Source organism: Podarcis cretensis (genome assembly GCF_951804945.1).
Source record: "Podarcis cretensis genome assembly, chromosome: 3".
NCBI classification, from domain to species: Eukaryota; Metazoa; Chordata; class Lepidosauria; order Squamata; family Lacertidae; genus Podarcis; species Podarcis cretensis.
The window spans coordinates 65,829,747-65,843,685 of record NC_137172.1 but is presented as its reverse complement, the minus strand read 5'-3'; the positions used below and the strand labels follow the sequence as shown (position 1 = coordinate 65,843,685).

General features: G+C 40.8%; 1 protein-coding gene across 2 annotated transcripts in view; it reads right to left on the bottom strand.

Moving 5' to 3' along the window:
• The window catches only part of MED23 (mediator complex subunit 23), a 45,617-nt gene that overhangs the window by 16,243 nt on the left and 15,435 nt on the right, over positions 1-13,939 (bottom strand). Inside the window, exons 11-16 of one of the 2 annotated variants that reach the window (XM_079970624.1) lie at positions 13,573-13,590; positions 6,425-6,625; positions 5,147-5,290; positions 2,979-3,124; positions 1,126-1,371; positions 850-992 (exon numbers count right to left, since the gene is read on the bottom strand). In XM_079970624.1, coding sequence (XP_079826750.1) covers positions 850-992; positions 1,126-1,371; positions 2,979-3,124; positions 5,147-5,290; positions 6,425-6,625; positions 13,573-13,590 — 898 coding nt within the window. The remainder of the gene's footprint in view (positions 1-849; positions 993-1,125; positions 1,372-2,978; positions 3,125-5,146; positions 5,291-6,424; positions 6,626-13,572; positions 13,591-13,939) is intronic. The other variant, XM_079970625.1, reaches the window with a different exon arrangement.

Below are 13,939 nucleotides of genomic sequence, written 5' to 3'. Positions count from 1 at the left end.
TATTCATTCATATAATGGCTGCCTGAACAGGAGCTTAAAGCAGGAGTCCCTATTATTCAATGCTTGGCATTTCTTCTTTAAAGAAGATATTACATGCATTGAGTAATACAAATGATGTAGACGATCTTGTTGAAATATGGCATCCTTTTATAAAATACTTTGCTGATAACCCTGAAATCACAGATTGGACTTGGGCAAACCCAGCAGGGTTAACTGTGAGGTTAAAGCCTGCATGTTATTTGGGTTCCTTGGAAGAAGTGTGAGATAAATATGCTAATAAAAGCAACAATAAAAATAACAAGATAAATTTCCTTCAGTATGCAAAGTGCTGAACTGGTTCGTTCTCAGTTCAAATCCTAGCTTATCAACTGGGTAGTGCCAAGCAAGCCATTCCCTTTTTATCCTGAGTCCCCTATCAGTAATTAAGGATAATACTATTGTTTCTGTCTTACACATATCATAAGAATGGGTGAGATGAAAGTGCTTTGGCTATTCAGGAAAGTACTATATGTATTATTATAATATGCATGCTATTTATTTCTTCTTGAGCTCAGATTTTTCTTTGTGATGGTATCATGTATTAGAAAATAATTTAAAGTTATCATGCCAGATAGAGAACGTCTGCAAAATAACTTAACATATATCTAAACAAGTTATAATAACTGGATCTTTGTCCTGAACTAGATTGCATAGAAGTATGTATCAATTTACATTATGCAGGGCCCAAAAGTGTAAGCACTTTGGAGTATGCACAGGGCAGCCCAAGCCAGGGATGTTTATGTAGCAGAGGCCCAAATTTCAACCATATCTGTTGACATTTTTAAAAATCAATCAAACAAGATTTCTTACTTATAAAACCTTTGATGCCTAGGGATTCTATTTCCATATAAACCAGCAAGCGACTATATGTTTCCACAAGGGCTGGAGCCAAGGCTAAGCTAGATTTCGCATGGGCCAGTTTTATCACTCTGGTAGCTATGCTGTGAATGAGGCTGGGGAGAAAAAGAAACCATGTTATTTTCAAAGCCATTTGGTTGAAGTTAGTTTTCTGAGAATGCAGATCTTCTGCACTGCAATACACAGACTTGACTCTTCTGCAACTTTCAGATACTGAGCATACTCTACCTCATCTTGGCATGAACCGTCAGTGAATCCAAGAGGTTCATTGGCAAAGGTGTGATGGATCCTGAAGCCATACAATTGGTTCCTGGGAGAGGTATTCTCATGTTGCCATTTCCGTAAATAGTTTCCACTAGAACACCCATAGGCAACGTGAAGCATTCTGAATTGGTGGAATAAGCATTGCACAACAGGGCAATCTTGTAGTCATTCATCTGCAAACTTTTATTTCTTAGACTCTGTTGCAGGAATCTGTGAGGAAGTTAAATGAAAGGGAAAACAGTGACTGTCCCAGAAATGCCTGAGCAACAGAAGTTTGCATCTGATGGTAGAGTTGCATCCTAACTCTAAAAAACAACAACCCATCAATCTCATTCTAGGTATTACAGAGGAAATCTATATCTCTGCTGCATAAAGCCTTTTCTTTTCCACCAGGTCTTTGATTATGGGAATGCCAATTGTTTCTGCATTTTAACATGCTTTGAAGTGCCTAGACAACCCAGTTGGATAAACAGCAAAAACTAATTAATAACTCAAAGCCCCTTCCTTTTTTCCTGTTGAGTTTTATCACTTCTCTGGTGATGCTTCTGTTCACTTGTTACTTTTTGCTGCAGTGGTTTCATTTATCATAATTAAACTGCCTTCCAGAGTGTGTTTTTAATGGCTTTTAATGCAAACTGCCTGAGGTGTGTTTTTATGGGAAAGAAGTACAGAAATTATGCACACGACTATAACAAACAAAACATTCATCTTTTATCGCCCTTGCTCTCTCCATTCTCTGTTGTGTTCGTTACCCTTCCCTATTCCTTACCCTGTCAACTTTTAAATATTAAGCTCCTTCAGGCAGAGACACCTATATAACTTTGCAAAACGGCAATTGTGTGAATATCACTACATAAGTAAACAATAAGGAAGGCAAGTGAGCAAGGTAACATGAAGCAAAGCTGGAGAAAGATTTGGGAGGATGCAAGTTATCAGGAAAAGAGAGATTCTGGGCCTAAGACGTCCCAGTACGTTTCTGAGCACAATTCAAAATGTTGGTGTTGACCTCTAAAGCCCTAAATGGCCTTGGCCCTGTATACCTGAAGGAGTGTCTCCATCATCATTGTTCAGCCTGGACACTGAGGTCCGCCTCTGAGGGTCTTCTGTTGGTTCCTTCACTGTGAAAAGTGAGCTTACAGGGAGCCAGGCAGAGGGTCTTCTCGCAGTGGCGTAGCGTGGGGGGTGCAGGGGGGGGCCGGCTGCACCGGGTGCAACATCTGGGGGTTAGGGTTAGGGGGCGCAAATCCATGGGTTAGGGGGCGCAAATCCATGGGTTAGGGGGCGCAAATTACTTGCCTTGCCCCAGGTGCTGACAACCCACGCTACGCCACTGTCTTCTCGGCAGTGGCGCCCATCCTGGGGAACGCCCTCCCATCAGATGTCAAGGAAATAAACAACTATCTGATTTTTAGAAGACATCTGAAGGCAGCCCTGTACAGGGAAGTTTTTAAAGTTTGATGTTTTATTGTGTTTTTATTATTCTGCTGGGGGTCGCCCAGAGTGGCTGGGGCAACCTAGTCAGATGGGCAGCATACTAATACTACTACTACTAATAATGATGATGATGATGACAATGCAGTAGCTACAGCAAAGGTGTGGCATGCACACTTGACCAGGGATCGCACAACATGAGATACTATCTGTTAACTGTCAGCCTTAATATATTTATTGTGGGCTATTACAATTTCTCATCCTATTTTCACAGACAGCTTGCAAAATATTCTGTGTACAAGTGGCCAAAGAGTCTGCTATATTTTTCCATTATCTATACCAGGACTATCACAATTGAAAAGAGGTATTATATAGAAAGCAATTACTCATGGTGAAGCTTGAGAGAATGAGGAATTGGAATTTGTAGCTTAGAATTGTCACTGTGAGCCTTCCTGTTCAGATGTATCCAGATACAAGTCATTGCAAATGCGTGTGTTGATTGGGGTTTGTTGATATCAGGTACAGGAATACACTGAGGAAAGAAGAAACATGTCATACAACTTAAGGCATTTAGACTTGGTGAATCCCAGTTTGACTCTTAGGAGTCTTCACATCAATAAAGGAATTCTCTTGTAAATCAGTAGATAAATACCTCAAAACTGAAGCCACTTTCTCTAACGCACTACAGTTAAAACAACTGAAATGTTGCATGTAGATTGGCGTAAAACAAAGTAACAGGACTGGCATATCTTACATTAAAAGCAACAATGAGAATTCACAGGCAAACACAGAAATAAAAGCACACCTTGCAGCAGGGGCGAGGGGGGGGAATGGGGATTAACACTGTCAAAGAATTTCTCTTCTGTGTAAGCTATTCACATCCTAGCTAGGCTGCAGATTTTTTTTATAGGCTGGCAATTATCCAAAACATTTTTATCTCACCTTTGCTCAAAAACTTCAATGAGCCTTAACGATAAAACCAAAGAACAATGATATGTAAAAAAACAAAACCCAACACACACACATCAATAAAAGAAAAGCAGCAGAGCAAATCATACAGTTCAAAACACCCAATTAAAAGTGTTTCCAGCAGAGCTAATACATAAAAATTCAAAGGGCTTCCTAAAAAGGAAGGTCTTTATATGGCAAAAAGCAGCTAATGAGGGGCAAATCACAGCTATGGAGAAGGCTATTTCCCAAACAGATATAACTTTTTTGGGTGGGAGTGGGGGTAAACATGCAGGAAGGACACCAATAGTGAGCTGAGCAAGATGCCAGGGTTGTAAAGGAGAAGGCAGTCCTTTAGGTCAGAACTATCCAAATTGTGTGTCGCGACACATTAGTGTATCGGCTGCAGTGTGTAGGTGTGTTGCACAAATGCTCCCCATACTCCTCCTGGGGCTGGAAAGGGGTTAGTTTAACCTCTGGTTTTCTAGTAAAACTGAATTACTGTGTCACAAAATGATGCATATCTAAAAAGTGTAAGTGTTCCGAGCCGGCCCAAACGTAAGGCGACTGCTCATGGTTAACACATGGCCAGGATCTGTAGTTTCCAGGACTGTGAGTAGCTGGAGCATCAGCAAAATCTCTTCTAAACCTTGTTCCAATCTCATTTTGATCCCTCATCACTTTGTTATTCTTACAGGCATTATACTGTCTTATCTGCTTATAAGCATTGTATCAAACTGTTTATGTTCCTCCTCCCTTTCTGATTTTGTGTTACAATCCTGGGCGGGGGTCAGCAAACTTTTTTGGGAGGGGGCTGGTTCACTGTCCCCCAGGCCTTTTGGCGGGCCGAACTGTGCACGCACGCAGCGGAGGTGGCTTCTCTCTCATCCCCAGCCCTCCCCTCCCCCTGCCTACCTTCTCTGCTGCTCTGCCTGCGGTTGGGAGCCGGCAGTGGTGGTGGCACCTCTCCTTTCCGTGCCAGCTTTCCCTGGGCAGGCGGTGAGGCTTCCTATTAAAGCCCATCCCCCTTCCTCCACAGGGCAGGGAGAAGCCAGGAAGAGGGAGGGAGCAGGGGCCGCTGTAGTGTGTGCCAGGGAGGGGGGAAATAGTGAAAAAAATGGCGCCCGATTTTTTTTTTTTTTTAATGGTGATCGTGCCGATCCAAGCAGTGACTCCAGAACTATCCACGAGCTGGATCCAAAGGGCAATTGAGCCTGATCCGGCCCGTGGGCCTTAGTTTGCTGACCCGTGATCTTGGGTTTCTGTTAATATGTCAATATTCTTCCATGCATCATTGTTTCTCTTGACAGATCTTGCTTTTTACTATCTCATGTCTCCAAATTTATTCCGTTTCAGTTACTTCTTAATTTCATTACACAAAATATAGAAAGCTGCATGTTTTACTATCTTAAATTTGAGCAAATCAGTATTTCCCATATTCTTGTTCCCAAATCTCTTCTTCCCCCTTTCCTTTCAACTGTCACCTTCTTGGGGACTGTAAGACATTTTAAGAAAAGAATTGTTTTATTTGCCTGGGGAGGGATGTCTTTTCAGGGAAAATATGAGTAGTAAATCATAATAAACGTATTTCACATAGAAGACTCACTTCCTTCTCTGGGTAGAGGAGGTCAAACAGCTTCATAACAGGGAGGAAGTCTGCTAATGCATTTTTCTGAATGCTTCCAGAGATGAACTGTAATAATACCCACATCAGATGGTCTCTGCCTTTGATTAGCCCTCGTCCTGCTAACTGTAAAAAAGATACACTGAGCAGCAAGTAAAAAAGATACACTCCAAGACAAGAACTGTAACACTGAACATCTGTTCTAATTTTCTATAAAATATATACTTTCACTTGGGAAATAATACACACTCTCACCTTTCTGCAAGATGCTGTGAAGTAATGACCTGTCGGTGCATTAGAATTTTATAACATGGGCACACGAAGACTTGTGACTAATATTTTTAAGTCAACAAATAACAGAAATTTGAAAGGTGCCTGCTGCCTTTTTTAAAAAAAAGACAGTTAATACATACCGTATTTTTCGTCCCATAGGACGCACCTAGGTTTTTTTGGGGGGGGAAATAAAGGCACCGACCCCTCTCGCTCTCCAAGCTTCAGCGAAAGCCTGCATTCGCCCCATAGGACGCACCCAGATTTCCCCTTCATTTTTGGAGGGGAAAAAGTGCGTCCTATAGGGCGAAAAATATGGTACTTTCAAAAGGAGAGCTGCCTCTCTCATATATAAGCAATACCAAAATGAAGCTGACTGTTCAAATTGCTCAGTTTCACCTGGACAGACTCTGAAAGTGAGGGTAACACATCAAAATTTCCTCAGGGTACAGTCGTACCTTGGTGGTTGAACGGAATCCATTCCGGAAGTCCGTTCGACTTCCAGAAACGGTCAACAACCAAGGCACAGCTTCCGACTGGCTGCATGAGTTTCCTGCACTCATTCGGAAGCCGCATTGGACGCTCGGCTTCCAAAGAACGTTCGCAAACTGGAACACTCACTTCTGGGTTTGTGGCATTCAGGAGCCAAAACATTCGAGTTGCAAGGCGTTCGGGATCCAAGGTACGACTGTATCTTGCACCTCATTTCTCTTGTAGCAACAAATATTCATTGCTAGGCTTCTTCCTTAATCATAGTTCACCATGTGCAGCAGCAGAATGGCAAATCTGTCCACACACCCACACACCAATTTATTATTTATTTTCTTTGTTAAATTTGTATACCACCCTATACCCATAGGTCTCAGGGCTGGTGCTGGTTTTGGGACATGGAAGCAGATGAAACTGTGAGTGGGCAGGGCAGGAGCTAATTTCATGAAGGTTAAGGGATAACCGTCTACTCTTTATTATTGCTAGTGGTTGGTAATCTACCTTTTGATGGAGAGACAGGACCATGTGAGGGAAGCTTGCAAACTGGAAAAGTACAAAGAAGATAAGCTGGCTGGAAAGGTGCTGCCACAACAACTGGCTGGTTCCCCCGTCATCAAATTTCTCCTCTGTCTCTGACCGCTCCATGGCATAGACCACAAGATCCACCAGCTGGTCCTCCAGCACAGGGCACCGCTGTTTGTGCTGCAAAGCAGAAACCAGATAAAATATTCCACAGTCGAGCATCCATCATTTTAACTCCGCCATTTCAGTACAGTTACTTTAATGTAAGTCTGGGAAGCATGAAATGGGATCTGAACATAAAGCTTTACAAGATAAGCCAAAACATTAAAACTGTCTGATGTTACAGGTCATAATATTTTTTTAATAAAAAATAATAGACTACTTGTTATACCCGCTCTTACCTAGGCACAATTGTTTATGGAGCCAACAAATATCTAAAAACACCATGTAAGAGTATGTTTTTTCATATAAGAGTATGTTTTCAGCCCCGGAGGCTACAGTGTGAAGACTAAAATAATACAATGGACTTGGACCCTTCCACAGTTAATGGACTTCAGTGTGGCAGTTCCTGACACCTTAACAATTCAGGTACACTCAAGATATGGGGTCAGTTCATTCATATCATCAAACCATAGTTTGGATTACAAGATGGAGCTCTGTCCTTGTGTATTCTACCTCCTCACAAGGAGGTTAAACTATGGTTTTCCACAATTCAGAAAATAACTAATTAAGTGGAATTTGTGAAAGAGAGCACGTGAGCGTGAGGCTCAGCCATATATTGCCAAGCCATGGTTTGGTGTTACGCATGAAGAAACCGATTACAAAACCTCAGAACAACATAATAAGCCTTTTGCTTGTGCACAGAGCCCATTCATTCCTCTTTTCACAGTGTGAGCAATCAAACCAGGGAGCCTCTAATAAACAATAGTTTCTCATTTCATCCAAACCAGGAAGCTACGGTTACCAGCTCTGGAAATTAATATCCTGATATGAACTTCAGACTATAGTTTCATTGAGATGAAATGGGGAACTATGGTTGCTTGAAAAATACCTGGATTGTTTGTTCATGCTACAAAATGGAGAAGTGCATGGTGGCAAAAAGCTTGTTCATATCTCAGCTTATTAATACAGCTTGAACAGTCATTATGTGGGAATACCAATTCCTATTCCAGTGGTGCACCTGTTTAGCTGTACATTTTCTTCTGTTTGTGTGCTTGGATGTTTTGCAAACTGCTGGACCCCTTTCATTTTGAACTTCCCCTATTTAGACTACATAATGCACATAATTGGAACATTCCACAGTGGTACAGCATGAAGCCAATTCTTTACAAGCAGCTGGAAGGAACTGTACATTCTAGGCACTACTATTGAAGTTACTGAGTCATTTCTGTATATATTATGGAATTTCAGAGTTTCACATAGTGAACCTGTAACATAACACAGCCTTAATAAAAAGAAAAGAAGTATTATTTTTAAAAGATAATACAGAAAAGGTACGGAGCTGCTCAGAATCTAATCATGAAGATGCCTTGTCCCTTTCTAGAGGCAAAAAAGAGAGAGAATTCATTATTTGTTTTTAGTTTCATGAGAAATGTGCTATGATACCCAAATACGATTTACTCAACACATTTCAGTGCTCCTCTTAACAAATGGTTTCTTGGATTAACAGGCAATCTAAAAGAAAACCTTCCGATTTTTTTTTAAAAAAAAAACAAACAGAAAAAAAATCCCAAGGTTGCTGGAAACAGATACTTATTCTGTGCTTAACAATGTGGATAGCTTTTTGCCATGAAAAAGGGATTATGATTTCAATTTAACAATACAATGCAAGAATGACAAAACTTTGGACAAACTCTGAGAACAGCACTCTCTCCTTCACATGCTCTTTGCCAGCTCAATATTGCCAAAAGCTACAAATCTAGCTGTGCTTTCTTGAAGCATGCTTAAAAACGGAATACTTCCAATCCAAAGGACATTAGTTGCTTTTGACCCTCTCTTTCAAAAAAACACAATGCCATTATCACAGATCAACCACGTTACAGATTTACAAAGAGCAATATTAACACCACCAGTTGAGAATACTTTTTTTTCCAAATGCAACTAATTATGAAGCAGAGCAGAATGCAACAGACAGTACTACAAACTATTTCATGATACAGCATGCAAAACTACTGTGTACAGGGCTTGAAATTCACTAGAATTTGGTAGAGAGGGGGGCAAATTTCCAAGAGCCCAAGAGTGCAAACCTATGTCAGTTTTGAATTAAGTTATTTAAGAGGAAACAACTGTCAGTTAATGCAGGTTTCTAATGACAATAAATTCACGAATGCAATTATATTTTTGAAGTGATTCAGAAGGAACTATAAAGGTCAGTTTTTGCTTTCTATAACACTCTTAACTTGACCAGGAAATGGAACTGTGGGATGGAATATGCAGGAAGCAGCAGGCTCAATTATCAAATGGGCTCAAGCAGAAAGGCTGCAAGGGAAGAACAAAAACTGATCTCCCCTTCAAAGTTGTGGGCACTGAGATCAAGTTTAGTCATGGTCCTCAAGTCATGTTGTGCATCTCCTGTCCCCAAATCAGAGGGTGAGCGGTATTTGTTGCTCCCAGTGCAACAGAAGCACAAGCATATGTGGGGTGGGGGAGATCCTTTTCTTTCCTGCTGTGATCCTGACACAAGTGCAATGGAGACAGCCCCCCATTGGTGCCAATTCCAACAGGTGGAAAGAGTTTACATCCCCATCCCCACCACCACCTGATGCAATCTGGATAACCAGCAGCTTCCCCAGTGACTACCACCTGCATGTTAATAATGTGCATGCGTTCAATCCAAATATATATTTCACATGATGTCCAGTTTGGCCCTAAGCAAATTCTTTGATTTTTCTCCAATGGGGGAAGTTCTCTGACTCTCTCTGCTCAACCCCAAACTGGGCACTTCCACATCGGCTGAAGGAAACTCATGTGGGCTGTGATGCTTGGAAGTGTGTAGACCAAGATGGGTGACCTGTGGCCTTCCACACATGGCCTCTTCTATCGTCCATCATTAGTCATACTGACTGGGCCTGATGGAAGTTCAATTCCAGCAACAGTGGAAGATGGAAGCTTCCCAATACCTGGTGAAGACAATGCCTAATGAAATTTTAGCAGCCAGAAAGGTCTGGCTGCTAAGAGCTTCAGTTTATCTGTAACACAGCATAATTGCACATTAAAGAAGAGAAATTATGCAAATTTGCTTTCAGAATCCAGCATTTCTTGGCACAGAATTTGGATTGCCTAGGAACAGATTTTTTTCCTTCCTCCAACTTGGAACACACCCAACCCTTGCTCATTCTGTTTCTACTGCTAGTGAAGACTGAGAAATGTTGTTATGATGTACAATACCAGCACTTCTGGAACCAATTGGAAAACAGAGAAATGCTGCTGCAATGCTATAAATGCCCAAATGCACCCACAGACTCAGAGAATCAGTATGCACACATAACAGTGCGCAGCAAGCAATTGTACACAGCAAATACTACTGTACTAGCATGACTTTCTTGCACAGTAGCCACCATTCCACAGATCAGTATGTTTACTGACTCTTGAGCACCTCACAGGGACACTTTTGCTCATACAGCACAAGGGTATAGTTATAAAATTCTGAGTTATTTATCTATTTGAAAACTGACAGGAGATCGTTCCACAGGATGGGCACCACTACCAAGAAGGCTCCCTACCCAGTTCCCTGTTAACTTCACTTCTTGCAGCGAGGGAACCACCAGAAGACCCTTGGAGTTGGATCAGTGTCTGGGTTAAATGATGGGGGTGGAGATGCTGAGGCCATTTAGGGCTTTAAAGGTCAACACCAACACTTTAAATTGTGCTCAGAAATGTACTGGGAGCCAATGTCGATCTTTTAGGACCAGTGTTCTATGGTCCCCACGGTCAATCCCAGTCACCAGCCCAGCTCCCGCATTCTTGATTAGTAGCAGTTTCTGAGTCACCTTCAACGATAGCCCCACATACAGCACATTGCAGTAATCCAAGTGGGAGATAATCATCCTGGTGAGACAGTGTGCAGGCAGGTTGGGTCTCAGCTGGCGTACCACATGGAGCTGGTAGACTGCCATCCTGGACACAGAATTAACCTGAGTTTCTATGGACAATTATGAGTCCAAAATGACCCCAAGTCTGTGTACCTGGTCCTTTAGGGGCACAGTTAACCCATTCAGAACCAGGGAGCCCCCCACAACTGCCCACCAGAAGCAGTAGTTCTATCTTGTTGGGATTCAGCCTTAATCAGTTATCCAGCATCCATCTTCCAACCACCTCCAGACACTCACACAGGACATTTACCGCCCTCACTGGGTCAGATTTAAACGAGAGGTAGAGCTGGGTATCATACTGGGGAACATCCAGTCCAGATCCCCTGATGATCTCTCCCTGTGGCTTCATATAGAAGTTGCAAAGCATGGGAGAGGAAGGAGCCATTTGAATTATTTAGACTAGATGTATTGCTCAGCATTAACTTTGTGGAGGGTTGTAAAGGAACCATCATTCAGTTTCAAATGAGCTGGGTAGGTGTGAAGATCACAACTATGGGCTGATTACGGGTATCATAGGAGATATAGCCTGATAACAGTTTCCTAAAGAGGAACCATAGAGGGATTTTTTTCTGAAGATACAAAAGGAAATTAAAGAGAGCAGCAGAAACACAGGAGGAACAGGGTCCAGGAGGACAGCATAAAGTGCAGGGGAAGCGCTCCTGCTGACAGCACACTTCATTGCAGAAACAATTGTGTTATTGTAGCACTACACTATTCACGCCATCTGTTTATAACTGATCTCATGGTAAAAGGCCCCAATGCAAAATGGGGTCAAGTCCAACACACAAATGTTAGGTGGAGATGTATGTGTGAAGCTTGATTCTATTTAATCATTTTTGAGTCTCAAGTAAATTTTTGATGGAGCTGTAGGCAGTTGACATTGTAATGCAAAGCCAAGGTCTTAATTGCTGAAGTTTTCAGGGAATACAGATTTCCTAACAGATTAATCTACAATAAAACCAACTTGCATAGTATCAGTATTGATCATTTGATATCATTTGCAGCATTAGCCTTGAATTCCAACCAAGCAATGTCACACACAACCCTTTCATGCTTTTTTTACTGACAAATGAACCAAAAAAAAAAAAAAAAAAGTTCACAGACTGTTGTTATTATGGCAGCACACCTACAATTCATAGTTTGTCAGCATTTCCATTAAAAAAACCATGAATTTCAAAGTTTTGTTACTTGGCCATAAAAGTTTGCTCTGAGTTGAACTGTATGCTGGAGGTAGAAATTATTTCTCCCAATCTTGATCTTTCAATGTACTTAAAAAGGTACATATGTAAAATGGATCGAAATGGTAATTTCTAAACCTACTATTGTGAAGTTGTTGATGATGTTAAAAAATTAAGCCACTAAATATTTAGTCTTCTTTTATAAACATTTGTCTATTGGGAGGCTTAGAGTAGAGGTGAAAGAGGCAGAAGGTGGATCCGGACAATATTTTAATTTCACATTTGCAGCAAGGAGCTAAGTATACTTGCAGAGCTCAGTTTTCTCCTGTGTAACCTTCCTTGGCCAAGCAGAGGGGGAAGAAAAGTGAACAGAGGTACAGGACATGCACAGAGAACTCTTGATTCTTCGTAAGAGCCTGTTGTGGTACTGTAGTGTGTGCTTTGGCAAGGAAAATGGGGCTCCAATATGCCACATTAGGAACCCAACACATTTGGGTACAAGACAGGGGCTTTAATGTGCTTTGCAACATTTATATTTGGTAAAGATGAATTCAGCAATTTAGTAAAGCAGGGAGTTATTTAACAGATAAGGAAGTGAAGTTGAAAGGCAGTGGCTTAACCAAAGTCACCCAGTTAAATTCATCAAGGGATTTAGCCTCAGCTTTTCCAGCTTTAAGGTCCAATTCATACTTTATGCAACAAACTTGTTTGCATACACCCAGTTGTGCAATGCTAAGCATTATAAAAGGATGAAGGAGAGTTGTACATTTCTGAATATTCATGGCCGTGCAGCAGAAATATGCCAGGAAGCCACAAATTAGACAGCTCCACGTGCTTGGGCAGTTCCAGTGGTAGATTATTTTACAATTTAGCATTAAAGAAGCAACTTATAAAAATATTCATTTCTATCTCAATAAAAGCTTAGCTGTGAAAATAATCATTTTAAGCATTAACGCCACAACTGACACTGTACCATTCATCAAAGCTTTTTTTTAAGTTTAACAAACAACACTATATTAAATAGCTGTATTATTTTAAAGTGGAATACTACTTTATAATTTCTTTGCAAAGTCAACATGCAGCAAATCTAAGTCTAAAAGATTGTTGTTGTTTTTAAGTAATAACCAAAGTTTTAGCATCAAGCAAATGTTATGGTCAAGTACAATCCCTGAAATGAGTTTTTTTTATAAAATGAAAACACTGACACAACCTTCACTATAGTATTGCAAACACCGACGCCATTGTACTTTGCTTAAATATCAGTTTGGATAAACTTGTTAAATTAAAAAAGAAAAGACTAAAGAGGTCAAAGTTAAAATATATAAGAAGACTAGTGTGGGTATTAAATAAGTTGTAAATTTATGTCCATCTTCCCAAGGAATTTTTTTCTTTGCTTTTTTTTAGCTCAGCCCATTTGGAGATATAAGTTAAAGGAGTTATTGGGTTTTTTTAAATGGAGGCTGAGTATGACCTTTCCTAGTCAAGTTGAATTTTTACATAAATACTTAAGTGTGCTAATATTTAGCAAACCGAGTTTTCTTTCACATTGTTATACAAACAGTTTTTCTTTCTTTTCAAGGCAAGGAAATTTTATAGTTGGAACAAAATTGACTATGGCAGTTTGGGTAAGTCATGGGTAACTCAAGCCAATTATTGAACTGGCTTCATAAGATCCTTTTTTAAACTACACAGCATTCTGAAAACCTCAGATTTTTTAGGAAGTTAACCGTTCCTTAGCATGTGATGGTCCCACCAATTTCAAGCCCTGGCCAGATGTGTATTCTCGAACTGGAATCAGCGGCTACAAAGCAGCCAGCGTATCGTTAGTCACAATACAACAGTAAGGTTGTGAACATACCTGAGCAATGTTCAAGGTCTAGAGCATTGGAGGATGGGCAGGACAAGACAGGACAGAACAAAAATAAAGAAAGAAAAAAAGAAAAGACAAAACAGTGACTATGAGGCCAGCCTCAAGTTACCCCAAGTCAGACCAGGCCCTCCCACATGGTAAGGCAAAGAGAAAGGAAAAAAAGGGGTGGGGAGTAAAGTAAAGTAAAGTAAAGTAAAGTAAAGAAATAAATAAATAAGTTTAACATTAAACCATTCATTACCATTGACGGTAATGAAAACATGCCAAGGCATTTCACAGACAAATTCAATAGACTAGTGATCTAAGCAGCCCATCTACCACCACCACTGCCGCTACCCCTCCAAAAAAGAGGGGA